This window comes from Ahaetulla prasina, chromosome 1 (assembly GCF_028640845.1).
Source record: "Ahaetulla prasina isolate Xishuangbanna chromosome 1, ASM2864084v1, whole genome shotgun sequence".
NCBI lineage: Eukaryota > Metazoa > Chordata > Lepidosauria > Squamata > Colubridae > Ahaetulla > Ahaetulla prasina.
In genome coordinates this window covers 224,872,276-224,888,228 of record NC_080539.1, presented here as the reverse complement: position 1 = coordinate 224,888,228, position 15,953 = coordinate 224,872,276, and the positions used below count along the sequence as shown (strand labels likewise).

General features: G+C 38.3%; 1 protein-coding gene across 1 annotated transcript in view; it reads right to left on the bottom strand.

Annotated features, from left to right (window-relative positions):
- Positions 1 to 15,953, bottom strand: part of BAZ2B (bromodomain adjacent to zinc finger domain 2B) — a 257,806-nt gene that overhangs the window by 86,763 nt on the left and 155,090 nt on the right. The window contains exons 4-8 of the mRNA XM_058191992.1: positions 14,544 to 14,732; positions 10,787 to 10,960; positions 6,817 to 6,978; positions 4,111 to 4,304; positions 1,374 to 1,595 (exon numbers count right to left, since the gene is read on the bottom strand). Coding sequence (XP_058047975.1) covers positions 1,374 to 1,595; positions 4,111 to 4,304; positions 6,817 to 6,978; positions 10,787 to 10,960; positions 14,544 to 14,732 — 941 coding nt within the window. The remainder of the gene's footprint in view (positions 1 to 1,373; positions 1,596 to 4,110; positions 4,305 to 6,816; positions 6,979 to 10,786; positions 10,961 to 14,543; positions 14,733 to 15,953) is intronic.

The following is a 15,953-nucleotide window of genomic DNA, read 5'->3' as shown; positions in this document are numbered from 1 at the left end:
AGTAAAATAGGCTTGAACTGCTTTTGGCCCCCTTTTTAATGCCAAGGCTAAAGGAACTGTGAGGCCCTGGCCACAAAAAAGAGTACCTACCTGTGATTACAAGCGATTTTGAAAAAAATAATAAAATAAAATAATACTCTATCCATACAAAGGCCTACAGATAACAAATTGTTCTTAAATAAATCCCAAAATATCATTAATAATGAAATAGTAATTAACTTATTAGCATTATTTCATCCAAATAGCATAATTACATACTTGGTTGTCACTGGCATACACCCACAACAGGCAGGCAGACGCACCCCATCCACTCATAACTACTTTACCTAGTAATAAACATGAAATAACCTTACAATATATCTTCTTTGGCTTATTTCCCGCAAAATCCTTTTACTACATCTAGTTACAGTTTCAAGGGTAGTGAAAAAATACTATGGAAAAATCAGTTATTTTTGAATGTATGTCACACGATTAACTTAACGGAACATTAAAGATTACATTCTGGTTACTGGAAAGTGCTAACTGCTCTGCAAGGAAAAAAGGAGCTGTAAACAGAATTCAGTAGTCATGGCAACACTGACACCCAAACCTTTGCGACACAGAGTATTTCATTGGCTTGATATCCGTGGGCCTCAGTTTACAACCTAGATTTCCCATTTTAGAAGACTATAAACCTGTACTTTGCCCAGCTAATTTAAGGAACTTACTTTTTTATCCTAAACAGAGAGCGTATTTTACTGAAATCCAAGGGATTTCTTCCAAGAATAGAAGGAGTAGACTGTGCTGTGCCTTTTTCTTTCTTTCTTTCTTTCTTTCTTTCTTTCTTTCTTTCTTTCTTTCTTTCTTTCTTTCTTTCTTTCTTTCTTTTTCTTTCTTTCCTTCCTTCCTTCCTCCCTCCCTCCCTCCCTTCTTTTTTTTTCATTTTAAATGTGCTGTTCAGTCTAAAATGTATTTTACACTGAGACTCGCAGAATAATAAACACAAGTCAGTAAATCATTACAGACTAGAAAAACCCTTTTGCTCTTTTGCTCATTACATTGGTTTGCTAGTTTCAGTCAGTTTTCAAAATATGGAACAAGTTTCTGAGAACAGCTGGCTATTTCTGTGAATACTTGTGTGGTTTAATGCAGACTTTGGGATTTTGATTCCCACCTAACCCAAAAAGTTAATACATCAAGATAGAAAAGCATCAGACTTAAAACCTGCTCCTGTTGTCCCAACCATGCTGAGAAGTTCGAAAGGGAGCACATTTAATAATTAATAATTTACGAAACCCAATGCAACCTCATAATACAGAGTCCCATAAATTGAACACGTGCCCTGCAAAAAAAAATAATCTAGCAGTTCGAGGCAGTTTGTGATATGAACACACCTTGTTCTTATTTTTCGGCTGTGCTTCATTCTCAGAATCTGAATCATCGTCTTCACTTTCTTCAACACTTTGATCGTCTTCTTCTTCCTCCTCTTCTTCCTCTTCCTCTTCTTCCAAGTCATCTGAGTCACTGCTACTGATGCCTTCACTAGAGGTGTCCGAGGAGGAGCCAGAATCACTTTCACTGTTGCTGGAACTATCCACTGCTTTCTTTCTGGGTTTCTAGAAATAAAGGTTGAATGTTGAAATATTTTATTATTAGAAACATTCAGCTCTTACTCCTGTAGTAGTAACACAGAGATTTATCTCACAAACAGCTTTTAGGAATCAGTTGGGTTTGCACTTAGATAACCGATTTGATTCCACATTCTGGGAAATTTGTTATCTTCAACTCCCCATCTGCAAAACGGATATCTAATTCTATATACTTGTTGAATTTATAATATCACTACTCCAGGAGCTAAAAGCAGCATACATAACCTTCCCTCCATTTTTTTACTAACAGCAACCCTATGAGGAAAAACAGGGCTAAAAGAGAGTTACTAGCCCAAAGATAGACCAATAGGTTAAGGATTTGAACTTTTACTTCCTCAGCCTTAGTCTTAACCATTACATCACACTGCAATACAGCTAACAAAATGAAGGGTACAAAATGTGATATGAAATGCTGGCCAGCTGACAGGCCTACTGATCTAAATCTGGTATTTTCTAGTTGTGCTGGGACATATATCAAGGGTACCATGTTGGCAGATTAATTTGGAAAATAGTATCTTTGTTCAGAGAAATTATTCAATCAGTTGCTCCAAAATAGGCTGCACATTAAATTTAGGAACTTATGTTCGTACAGAGCGGAGATGCGCAACAGCCATGTTTTTATATCACCCCACCTACCCATCCAATAATTACTGTAATATCTACCACATTAGACAATCTGGCAAGAACAAACTATTTCTTCTATATAAAAGCACATGCTTTTATATACTGTAATTGCTCTTATGTGTGCTATTGCACGAAAAGAAAAGAAAAAGTTAGGCATAAAGCCATGGCAGAGAGACCAGCTTCCAAATGTGAACTGTTTTGGTAGCTCATAAACACTCCATGCCACACAAACATTAAATACAGACTAGAAAAATCTGAACACACATCAATAAAGTACAACACTTATTTAATATTATCAGATGTGGGTGGGAACATGCACACTGATCTTTATTACAACATGGGTAGAATGGCATATCCATAATCACAACTCCTGGTTTGAACAGCAGGTGATAGCTGTGGCCAGAAAGGCCTTTGCACAGGTACACCTAGTGTGCCAGTTGCCCCCTTTCATGAACAGGGAAGTTCTTTCGAGAGTCATTTACGCCCTAGTTATCTCACAAATGAATTCTGTAATGCACTGTAGATGGCGCTGCCCCTGAGATCAATTTGGAAGCTAGAGAATAGAAAGTGTTGGGCGTTCCTTATTATGCACATATGACGCAACTGCTCCACAAGTGGAAATTGATTATCAGTGGGTTTCCAAATGCAATTCAAGGTGCTGGTTATCACCTAGAGCAGGGCTGTCAAACTCACGCCCAATGGGCCGGATGTGTCATGAGCTGGCCATACCCACACTCTGCCCCCGGTTCTCCACCCCCGCCCCTGCACGCGCAACTCCCTCCGCCCCCCACGCATGCACATGCAACCCCCTGCACATGCGCACACATCGCCCACATGCGCCCCTCCCCCTGCACATCCCAAAAATCAGCTGGCCAGTGGGAGACAGGAGATATATGCATGCATGCGCAGTGGAGCTAAGCTGTGAGACGGCTCACATGCCCGCAGAGAAGGCTCTGCGTGCCAGCTGTGGCACACATGCCATAGGTTCGCCATCACAGGCATAGGGCTTATTTATTTGAGGAATCACCTATCATTAGTTGCTTCTGTCTGAGAGTCAAAAGCTATTATATTCAGTAGAATATATTTATTATAATACATTCTCAAGTAAGCATACACAGAATTTCATCATTCTTACCAAAACTTTGTCTTTCTGTTTTTCTCTCCATCCCCCATTGTTTAAGCTTCTCTACTACTCCAATCAGTTACTATATTATTCTATTCTATACTATATTATTCCTATGCTATTATAATTTTCTATCATTAAGATATTGCAATACCGGTTCTGTAATATAGCATCAGTAAAGCTGTAACCCATAAGCTTATCCCTGGCCTATCAGAGCCTTTCAGCTTGCAGGCTCTCAAAGCAAGCTTATTCCCTACACAACAGCTAAAATTTAATAAATAAATAAATAATACCCCAAGTCCCATACCCATATTCAGCATTTCTGAAGGGCAAAGTCTTGACTTATACAGAATGGATTTAGCTATTCCATGTTTTCCATCAATGAATGGTCCTTCTCAACGTCAACATCAACTTCACCTTCATCTTTCAAGGAAAACGGTGGGATACTTAAAACTGCTCCTTGGTGAGGTCTAAGAGTATTGTTCATAATACATATTTCAGAACTGATTCTTTTCTAACTTTATGTATCAAAGATATTACAAGCAACAAGTTACCCGCATGAAAAATCTCCATCTTAATAGTGATTCAAACCTCACGGCCCCATGGGAATAACCATCATGAGTAGCAAACAGACACACCAGTTAGAGCTCACAAAGGGATGGCATTTATATAAGGATTTCCCCTTACAATTCGAGTGACTACATCTTATGCCAAAAAAAAATTCATTGTTTTTACCTTGTCTTTAATCTTGACAGCTCTTGCATCCAGAACCTGGTTTTTACTTTGTTCCTGGTTACATTTGCGGCTTCCTCCTACTGAGGTTATAACTTTTGCCTGTCCTGCAGAACTTGCAGTGGTGGTAGATAACACAGAGGTGTTGATGCCTGATACTGAAGTGGTACTATTTCCATTTACAGATCCATTAACACCTTGAAAAACAAAAATATAATAATAATAATAATAATAATAATAATAATAATAATAATAATAATAATAATAATAATAATAATAATAATAATAATAATATAGGTCTTTGGTTATTCGGGTTTTCTCCCGCGTAAAATTGGAAGTGTCTTGGCGACGTTTCGACGAAGTCTCATTCGTCATCTTCAGGCTTCAGCTTCGTGCTTCTGGGAGCAATGTCTCCCAGAAGCACGAAGCTGAAGCCTGAAGATGACAAATGAGACTTCGTGGAAACGTCGCCAAGACACTTCCAATTTTACGCGGGAGAAAACCCGAATAACCAAAGACCTACATACAAACACCCACGAAAACCTCAGAAAACAAATACACACACACACATACACACACACTTTACACATTCATATATATATATATATGAATGTGTAAAGTATATATTAATTTATAGATTATATAAATACAATTTATTTTTATTGTTAATTTAAAAAATGCTGAGGATAAGTTTTCATTTAATATTCTCCTTCTATTTAATATGAAAAAATTTAAGCCATAACTATTAACACTAAAAATGCAATCAGTTTCAGAGGTTGACCTCTCAAGTGATAAGACAGTGTGCAAATTTCAACGAAGTGAACCTCAAGTTAACATTTGATGTATTCTGGTATATCATTCATAGTTAGTTCTATTTAGAATCTTGTGGTAGCCAGAAGAGTAACAAACATGATTATATAAACTGGCATGGATCCATTTGATGAAGTGGACTGTGGTCAACCAAAGCTTATGTGATAACAAATGATGAATTCTTTAAAATATCACAAGACTTTGTGTTCTATTTTCTACAAAACGCTAAAATAACTTCCCATCTGGTAGGAATTAAACATATATAGGTTTCTCTTCCAGTATTACCTCTATTGGCAGGTCATTATCAATTCAAGTTCCAATACTGCAATACAGGTAGGTCTTAATTTATGACCACAATTGAGCCCAAAATTTATGTGGCTAAGTGAGAAATTTGTTCAGTGAGTTTTGCCCCATTTTATGACTTTTATTGTCGGACTTGTTAAGTGAATAACTACAGTTGTTAAATTAGTAACATGGTTGTTAAGTGAGTTTGGTTTCTCCACTTTGACTTTGCTTTTCAGAAGGTCATAAAAGGGGATCACATGATCCCAGGAGACTGCAACAGTCATGTGAGTCAGTTATCAAGCATCTGAATGTAAATCACGTGACCACAGGGATGCTGTGAAAAAAAATGTCATAATTCAGTTTTTTCAGTGCCATTGTAACTTTGAACGGTCGCTAAATGAACTGCTGTAAGTCAAGGACTATCTGTATTTAATGTAGCACAATTTATATATTGCTTCCAGGTACCTGCACCATACCATTTAATGTGAGCCAAAATACAGTTAGTGCAAGATTAGCAAGCAGGTGGTTGAGGTTAATGATAGTGCATTTGGTATTGGGATTTTGAATACTAATTACTGTGTATGCAAAATAGAAAAAAGGAAAGTTCTGTTCAAGGAAATCTCAAAAAAAGAGCTTCATTTTGAAAAACTATAGCAGGACACAGATGATAGCAGGTATGTATTTGTCTTCCAGCTTGTCCTGTGTTCATCTGATGATTTAGTTTAAATATTTGTAAGATATATTCATCTAGAAGATATAGGAATGATGTTTAGATATTTTTGGTTTTATTTTGCATTCTATTACTAATCTGGGGCTTTGATAAAAAATAAAGTATATTCTTTTAATCTTTTAGTGTTATATTCATTAATAAACATATCAAATTTTCCTATTTCCATTGAACTAGAACCAATTACCCTATTTCCCATATGTATCACTTTGCACAAATTCAAATAAAATGACTGTGTTAAACAAGAATAATTGTAGACATTAATTCATAAATATATGAATTAATTCTTTTTTTATGTGAAGAGGACAGATGACTGCCTCTCATCTCTTTTTCAGTTTCTCTATTCTTCTCTGAGCTAAAATTTATTTCTAAGTGGACATTGAAACTACAACCCATGTCCTGCTACTGTACCTTTGGTAAGGATTCACAGACACACTTTGTAACACCCTCACCTAATAAAATACCCAGGAAATATTGAAATATTGCATTTTTTTTTATGTACAACTACTGCTCTCAGATCAGTACATAGTAGTTTTTTTGAATGTGGCAAAATTTTGTTATACTGCATGCAAAATTAGGCAGATTAACTTCCCACTGGTAATTAATCACTAATTATAATATATTATTTTGTCTGCTTTTATATTGATTGTTTTTAATGCTTTTATTGGTAATGCTGGTCTGTGATTGTAATGAAAATGGATTGATTATTTCTAAGATGTATTTAAACTCAACATATTAAAATTCCCATTTATGGGTCTATGAACACCTTTGAGTTGAATTGGGAACCCAAGTGAAATAAAACATCTCTATACTTTTATGCATCTACACACACTCACCCCTTCCAGTCCTGGAAAGAATGCTGTGGGCATGTCTCATTCAGAGCTTACCTTTCTCCAAACTTCCTCGTGCATTTTTTCCTGGGGTCCTTGTATGGAATGCAGTAGAGTCATGATTTTGGGCAGGAGGGGCAAACAGAGGAGAGATTCCAAGTAGTGGTGGGAAAAATGTAGTGCCAGTACGGGAGTGCACATCGGCATTCCGCCACCATTCTGCATATTAAATGCAAAGAAAATGGAAATAAAGGTCACATTATTTATTCTGCTTTTGCATTTTGTGTGTTCTTGCGGTTACATATTCAAATACAGATCTCAAACCTGGTACAAGTTAATACTATCAGAACTCCTGCGCTTAAAATCTATAGGAGGCTATACCTTTCTTTAGTGGTTTGAAATTTAAATATGCCCCTTTAATTTCCTAATCTTAACACTGTATCTTTACATTTAATTTCCACATATCTTTCATCAATCAAATATATTTGTCTACCACTCAGAAGTACTTTACATCTGAGGCTCAACATTTTGCAAATAACACAGAAAAAAATATAATTATTACAATTATGTGCAACGTCTACTAAACTGAGAACAAAGAAAAATGAAAAAGAATTAGCAACAAGATTGGTCTCGACACACAAGAGGCAGAAATCATTGACTGCAGGCAACCTCTCAAGGAGAGATTCGTGTAGGAATTGACATCTGAAGGGTGTAGCAAACTTTTTTAAAAGTGCTGTAGGGAGGGTATGAGTTGCTATTTAGGGTTTGTTTCAAGTGCTACAAGATATTGGAATAATATTGATAAGCAACTGCCATATTGGTGCCTAGGTATTCTGAGAAACTATACAACATGCTCGTGGGGCAGTGATTCAAACTCAAATGATGCTAGAGTTGTAATGACCACAACTGAACACAAGTAAATACAGTTTCAAAATTTATACAATTTATACTCTTGTTTTAGTGAAGTAAAAACTGGATACTGTAGCATCCCAGCGAGTCCTCTTTTTTTTTCTTGACATTACTATATTCTGCAAGTACAAATTGAGGATTTAACCAAACCAGGGAGATTGGGCTAGGATGGGATTGTGAATGTCAGTGCTTCAGAGCGGGGTTAATACTTTCCACCCTTAAAAAGATGGCAGTAAAATTCCTTTTGAAAAAGAATCAAGCTCTAATACTTTGATCAAAGGACATTAGTGCTCAATGTCCCATTTTATAGTTCTGAATATTGAAGAAAGCACTTCCACTTATCATAGCAGAGGGATTGGCAAAGCTCCCTGCTTCAAAGCAGAGAGAGCCATACCATTCAGAGTAAGGATACACTCTGGACCATGTAAAACAGATGGTGTTTTAGGCCAGATTATTTATTCCCCTGTGTAAAGTTGGGTTTATTACTCTTCATATGTCTTATGTGGGTAATAGAATTTTTCCCTTAGAGATGAAACAAAACTGCACAATATTATAATCTTTACTACATATGGCAAGAATAACCACTGATTAAATCAATAACATGGGATGACTCTCAGATGAAGAGAGCTGGTCCTGTTGCTCCTTCTACTATCAACTAATAAGCTAATCAGTACAGCTAAAGCCAAATCACAACCCACTGATTAAACCAGAAGACCTTTTCTGAACAGTAAATTTATCTTATGAAACATAAAGATAGCCCATTCCCTGGATTCCACTTGCTAGGTTCAGATCATGCAAATGATCTGAAGATGATTTCTGCATCTTAATGAAAATTGACAAACACTACCTAACTGTTGAATGATGAATCCCAAAGACAATTTCTCAGATACAAAGACCTACAGTTACTACAGTTGCTGTCTTCATCGTGGCATAGAACAACAGATCTTTCATGGGTTTGATCAATTCCATAAATTTAATGTGCAATTTGTTTTCTCCCCCTCCACAGTGTTACAAGCCATATGGAGATAAACTATATCAGGGGTCTCCAACCTTGGCAACTTTAAGACTTGTGGACTTCAACTCGCAGAATTCCTCAGCCAGCTTTGGCTGAACCTAGCAAGAGGAATTCTGGGAGTTGAAGTCCACAAGTCTTAAAGTTGCCAAGGTTGGAGACCCCTGAACTATATGATGAGCCTACCCACACACCACCATTTTGTAAACTTCCTTCTTGGCTTTGAAATGAATGGCATAAATTGCCTGATATGGAACAGAGAATTAAACCCCATTGTAATCCCAGAATAGTAGCTTAGAAAATAATTGCTCCTCAGTAACAAAAGGCAGCAATAAAGAACATATTTGCATTTTTAAAAAGAGTTAGCAGAATAAGAAATCGATTATTGCTTAATAATATACCAGGATAAATGCTTTATAAAAATCTAAAGAAAATCATAGGAGTTGATATTAGGCAACCTATAAGCAAGTGTGAAAATCATACTGCTCAAACTGACATAAATTACAAAATATTGAAATGTATAAACACTAGATTAAACAATTATGGGGGGGATGGTTTCTGGAAAGATAAAAACACTATAAATAAAACTAGAGCTTGAATTGCTTTTCTGGCTGTCAAGTGATTTTCCTAAAACCACAGCAGCTTCTGATTAAGTTGATTACAAAAAAAAAATGAAAATAATGTAAAGCAGAGTATTCTAAGTCATTTGTCTTCTCATAGTGCTATTCAGTGGAGTTCATTAGCATGTCTTGAACACAAAATTTGGAACAAGCTCGCAGAGTGAATGGGAGAACTATTAAAACTATGCAAACACTCAAGGATGCTTTGGAGAACATGGGAGTGAAGCCGCAGTGTGTGCCTGAGAAGCAATGGGAGAGAAGAAAAGAAAAGAAAAAGACATAGATATTTTAACAACCTGGAAAAAAAGGTGCTTTGTGTGTCCTCCTCAATGTTCCAAAACATCTCTTTTAAAAGGATCCGCACAGCCTTCATCTCTCTCAACTCACTGGATGAAGGAAAATACAGAAAGCACTAAAATGCTTTGAGAATAATTGAGGTGGGTAACAACATTATCTCATTCCCTTGCCATCACGTATGTATGCTTTCCAGAAGGAAAAGGAGAAAAACAGGAGAAGCTATAGGTTTTTTTTTAAAAAAAAGACTTAGGGAAATGTATAGATGATGCCACTCAAAATTTTGATGTAATCCTGCTTTAAAGCCATTTCTCTCTCCCGCTGCTCTGCAGGAGGGCTTCCTGAGGTGCATTACATCAAGTTCATCAATGAGCTAAGGCAGAAATTTTGCCAACAACAAGCAATCTGCCCATCCTTATGCCACTATGAAGCTAGAATCCAGCCACCTTAGGTAAGTTCATGGAATTAATTTGCACCTCATTTATATCAATGCTTTTGAACATAAATTTCAAACCATTTGTCACACATCATGAAAGAAGGGCTGTTTTTTTAAAAAAAAAACTTTAAAAAGAAGAGATGGCTTATGGTAATGAAATACCTGATGATTAGGTACAAAACTGGCTTTGTAACATGCATCATTATTTTGGAAGCTCAAGCATGTCAATAAATTAAAGAAAAAGAAAGGGAATGTCAAACGTCATGTGAAAGTACTCACTTACATGGTTTAGAAGTATAAATGAATACAAGAAGGAGATAGAGACTTGAGTTGGACCTATCATTCAGCAGAGTGAGAAATCTGATTTAGGGTGATAATTTCCTCACTACTGCAGTGTCTTGAGATCGCAGAACGACTATATGTTTAAGGAGTCCATACTTTCACTCTCTTTATTCCAATATGATATCTTTCAGTTTACATAAAAATTCTCAAGCTGTTTCTGCACCAAAGGAATGAGAATTAGATATATGACCTACTTGTGGTGCTACTTGCCATACGCAACAAAAGTACACATTCATTTTCAGTGAGGCTTGCCAAGAGCTACGAAACTGTTACTAGATAACATGCCACAATAGTCTACCCAAGATGTAGATAAAAGTCCAATCTACTCTGGAAAGAGTGCCAAACTAAATTAGACAAGCACATGGAGATCACACAGTATAATAGGTGGTGGCCGTTCCACTTTCACACACTCACCCAGCCATTGTGACTGCTTCTGGGAATGGAGTGAGGATTCCTTTGGGTCTATGACAATTCGCCACGGCCAACTTGCCGTGGCCAACTCGCTACGGCTATTCACCACAGCCAACTTGCCATGGCCAACTTGCTGCAGGACAGTTTGCCACGGCCATCTCGCCACAGGACAACTCACTGCGGGATAAGAGTTACACTAATATCAAAGAAATGGTGGAATAGAATCATTAAAGAAAGGATGTAAAAGGAGGGACAGAATGAAATATGAATGGCAAAAATTAAAACAAATTTTATTTATTTTAAACAATTAAACAGAAATATTAAATTGTCCCGCAGCGAGTTGGTCATGGTGCGTTGGCCATAGCAAGTTGGCTATGGCAAATTTTATTTATTATTTATTTATTTTATCACATTTATATACCGCTCTCTCTCCCAAGGGACTCAGGGCGGTTCACAGGCAGGTAAAAAAGCACATATAAATACAGACTAAAATAACAATTAAAAAACTTATTCTTACATGGCCGAATTATTAAAAAGCAATATAAATAATAAAACCCATTTAAAACCAGTATAAATTTAAAATCTAATCCAGTCCTGCGCAGATGAATAAATGCGTTTTAAGCTCGCGACGGAAGGTTTGGAGGTCCGGAAGTTGACAAAGTCCTGGGGGGAGTTCGTTCCAGAGGGTGGGAGCCCCCACAGAGAAGGCCCTTCCCCTGGGTGTCGCCAGACGGCACTGCCTAGCTGACGGCACCCTGAGGAGTCCCTCTCTGTGAGAGCGCACGGGTCGGTGAGAGGTATTCGGTAGCAGTAGGCGGTCCCGTAAGTAGCCCGGCCCTATGCCATGGAGCGCTTTAAAGATGGTTACCAAAACCTTGAAGCGCACCCAGAAGGCCACAGGTAGCCAGTGCAGTCTGCGCAGGATAGGTGTCACACGGAGCCACGAGGGCTCCCTCTATCACCCGCGCAGCCGCATTCTGAACTAACTGAAGCCTCCGGATGCCCCTCAAGGGAGCCCCATGTAGAGAGCATTGCAGTAATCCAGGCGAGGCGTCACGAGGCGTGGTGACCGTGCATAAGGCATCCCGGTCTAGAAAGGCGCAACTGGCGCACCAGGCGAACCTGGTAGAAAGCTCTCCTGGAGCGGCCGTCAAATGATCTTCAAAAGACAGCCGTTCATCCAGGAGGGCGCCCAAGTTGCGCACCCTCTCCATCGGGCCAATGACTCGCCCCAACAGTCAGCCGTGGACTCAGCTGACTGTACCGGGATGCCGGCATCCACAGCCACTCTGTCTTGGAGGATTGAGCTTGAGCCTGTTTCTCCCCATCCAGACCCGTCGGCCTCCAAACACCGGGACAGCACTTGATAGCTTCATTGGGGTGGCCCGGTGTGGAAAAGTACAGCTGGGTGTCATCAGCGTACAGCTGGTACCTCACACGAAGCCACTGATGATCTCACCCAGCGGCTTCATATAGATGTTGAACAGAAGGCGAGAGAATCGACCCTGCGGCACCCCACAAGTGAGGCGCCTCGGGGCCGACCTCTGCCCCCTGTCAACACCGTCTGCGACCGATCGGAGAGATACGAGGAGAACCACCGATAAACGGTGCCTCCCACTCCCAATCCCTCCAACCGGTGCAGCAGGATACCATGGTCGATGGTATCAAAAGCCGCTGAGAGGTCTAATAGGACCAGGGCAGAGGAACAACCCCTATCCCTGGCCCTCCAGAGATCATCCACCAATGCGACCAAAGCCGTCTCAGTGCTGTAACCGGGCCGGAAACTGGACTGGAACGGGTCTAGATAGACAGTTTCGTCCAGGTGTAGGGGAAACTGATATGCCACCATACTCTCTACAACCTTGTCCCATTCCCATTCCTTTTACTTTCTACTATTGGTATCTTATGATTATATTACTTTGTTGTTTATATGTCCACTGAGAGCTTATGCACTGGAGACAAAAATTCCTTGTGTGACCATTTATAGTTGGCCAATAAAAGATATTCCGATGTTCTAATTCTTTGCAAAAATCCACTCAAAAATGCCTTTTATAGAGTAATTAGGTATTAAGATAACACTGACAGTGGAAAATTATTTTGAAGCCTTGAGAAAATGGGGTAAGGCCCACTTTTCCCATTTTCTTAGCAGTAGTAGACTGAAGAAGTGATTCCTGCATGGAAAAAGAATGAAGCCATTGCTTGGGAAATGATGTGCCTTTTTAAAGCACACGTCACTTAGGGAATTTATACATGCCACTTTCAACCCATAAACCACAGATTTTCCATTTGTGACCTTGGATGTATCTTGAGCTGATACTATATTGACAAGAAACAGTCTAAATCAGTTTTTATTCTGGTCAACAACAGAATGTGCTTTATAGCTCATTTCTATATAGTTAAATGATGCATTAAATATGTACCATAAATTACCCTTCAGACTTTAATTTAAGCGAGAGTGTAAAAATCCAGAAATCTTAAACGTTATGTCCCACTTGATTTGCAAACTACACTCTTAAAACTAAGTCACGCCTGGTGCATAACTAAATTTATGGCAAATATATATTTTAAAAACAGGTTACTCCAAAAAAGTTTTGTTATCCAAATACAGGCACATTAAATATAAACAAAACGTAGTTTTGCAATTATATAGCTACATGCTGCGCTACATTTTGATAGATGAGTAGGACTTTTATGATAAATCTTACGTATACTAAAGTATCATTGAATTCAATGGAACTTACTTAGTCCAGAACAAGTGTGCACAAAACTGCAGACTTTTTTTCCCTTTCCTTTTTCAAAAATAAGATTCTCAGTCTCTTAATTATAATCTGAAAGATGCAAACATGCCCACCTTGGAGAGACCTAAATTAAAGCTGTACCATCATAATCACCAATTATAATAATCCAGTAGAATTTACTCCCAACCAAGTAAAATTGCAGACTCATAGTGCAAGCTTGCACATGCTTACTCAGAAATAGGTTTCCAACATGATTTATTTTGTGATGTGTACATAGGATTGTAGCCTTACAAAATAATCATACATCATACAGTTTCTGGAAAATAAGTATTTTAAGACTTAAATAACCAGGTCCTTTTTCCAAATAAAGGGTCCAACTCAATTCGTTTTCAGCTAAAACAACCAGATTTTGATTCCCAGCACTTGGAGGCTGAGCAGATATTTTTCATTCCACAAAAGTTCAGATAGATTTGAGTTACAAGTATGTAAACCAAATGTATGGAAAGGTCTTTTATAAAACAACAGGCGACTTACTTGTGTTCAGTTTTTTAAAAACATGCCTAGATATGTCTGATTTAGGATGTTGACAATATTTTCAGATTAGTTCTAAAGCAAATCATAACCCACCTAGAAAATGTTCATTACAAGTAGATTAGAAACATAAATAAATAAACAAGTGATGGGAACATGAGTAGAATAAAGCAAAAACAACCTAGAACCAGCCAGCATGCATTAGTATTCTCTTTGTAACCATGCAACGCAACTGCCTCAACTGTATTTACTCATGAGTAAGCCTCCCTGAGATCAAAGGGGTATTCTCCGATCAATGTATATAATACTAAGGATATTCCTGATGTGGTAGAATCTGGATCTTACTGGAAAAAAAGCTGACCTTTTATCTTTAGTATGCAAAATATAAAATCCATGCCCCTTTACTTTGAAGGAACATTTGTGGCTGCATCTTCAAGCAATTTTTTTTTAATGGAAGATTTATTTTTTTTTGAACACATAGACTTGTTTACCTGGAAAAGTTGTTAGCTGGGGGTGCGCTGCTAAGGCTATGGGTGTACCAAGTGACCCCAAGCCACCAAATTCTGTATGCCCTGAGCTGGCTGTATGTAGACCAAAGACTGGGTGGCTGACCATTGGAAAGGCACTCGACACTGTGGACAGGTTACACGGTTGATCCCCAGCTGTTCTGAATAAATGTCCTGAAGGGGGAAAAAAGCAACACTTGAAAAGGTCCCAGAAAAACACACGCTCCTCTTGAGATATTTCTGGCTTTGGGCTTTTTGAATCTGGGTTCTTCTATAGATTTCAGCAAAATTGGCAGCCGTCAGCTTCAAGCCATTGGAATAAAGCTGGCATTATAAGGCTCCTAAGCTCTGTGAAAAAGGATTTTGAAACTACATATGATTTCTAAAGCAAATTAACTTTCAATTCAGGCTACCAGATCAGGGCTGTGAAAATCTAGACCACCGTTAGATGTCCAAAAAAATACAAACTCGCTCTGGTTTTTAAAGTATTCTTATATTCCCTCTTGCTAATAAGTGTAAAGCAAGTTTAAAACACTTTAATGTTAGTACAAATGTAATCTATAATGGTCAAGCGTGATAAGTGTTACAAAGAAAAGTTACAAAGAACGATTACAGGAATTGGGTATGTGTAGACTAATTAAAATAAGGACTAGGGGAGACAAGGTAGCAGTGTTCCAATATTTGAGAGGCTGCCATAAAGAAGAGGGAGTCAACCTATTCTCCAAAGCACCTGAAGGCAGGACGAGAAGCAATGGATGGAAACTAACCAAGGAGAGAAGCAATCTAAAACTAAGGAGAAATTTCCTAACGGTGAGAGCAATCAACCAATGGAACAACTTGCTTTCAGAAGTTGTAGGTGCTTCGTCACTGGAGGCTTTCAAAAAGAGACTAGACAAACATTTATCTGAAATGGTATAGGGTCTCCTGCTCAAGCAAGAGGTTGTACTAGAAGACCTCCAAGGTCCCTTCCAACTCTGTTCTATGTCTATGTGATATTTCTTCCACTAATAGGAAAGTTTTTGGAAAGATACTGTCCCATTATGTGCTAATTTTCTTGTTTGTAGATTATCGGAAGGTAACTATTTGGACACTGTTGGAAACAGATTGCTGGATTAAGATAGAACCTACTAATCCAGTAGGGGTTCTTTTTACATTCTTAAGTACCACATTTGAACCTCATATACAGGTAGTCCTCAACTTACAACCACCATTGCGTCCCAAATTTCAGTTGCTAAGTAAGACAGTTGTTAAGTGAGTTTTCCCACATTGTAGGACCTTTCCTGCCACAGTTGTTAAGTGAGTCATTGCAGTTGTTAAGTTAGCAACACAGTTGTAAAGTGAATCTGGCTTTCCCGTTGACTTTGCTTGTCAGAAGGTCGCAAAAGGTGATCACAT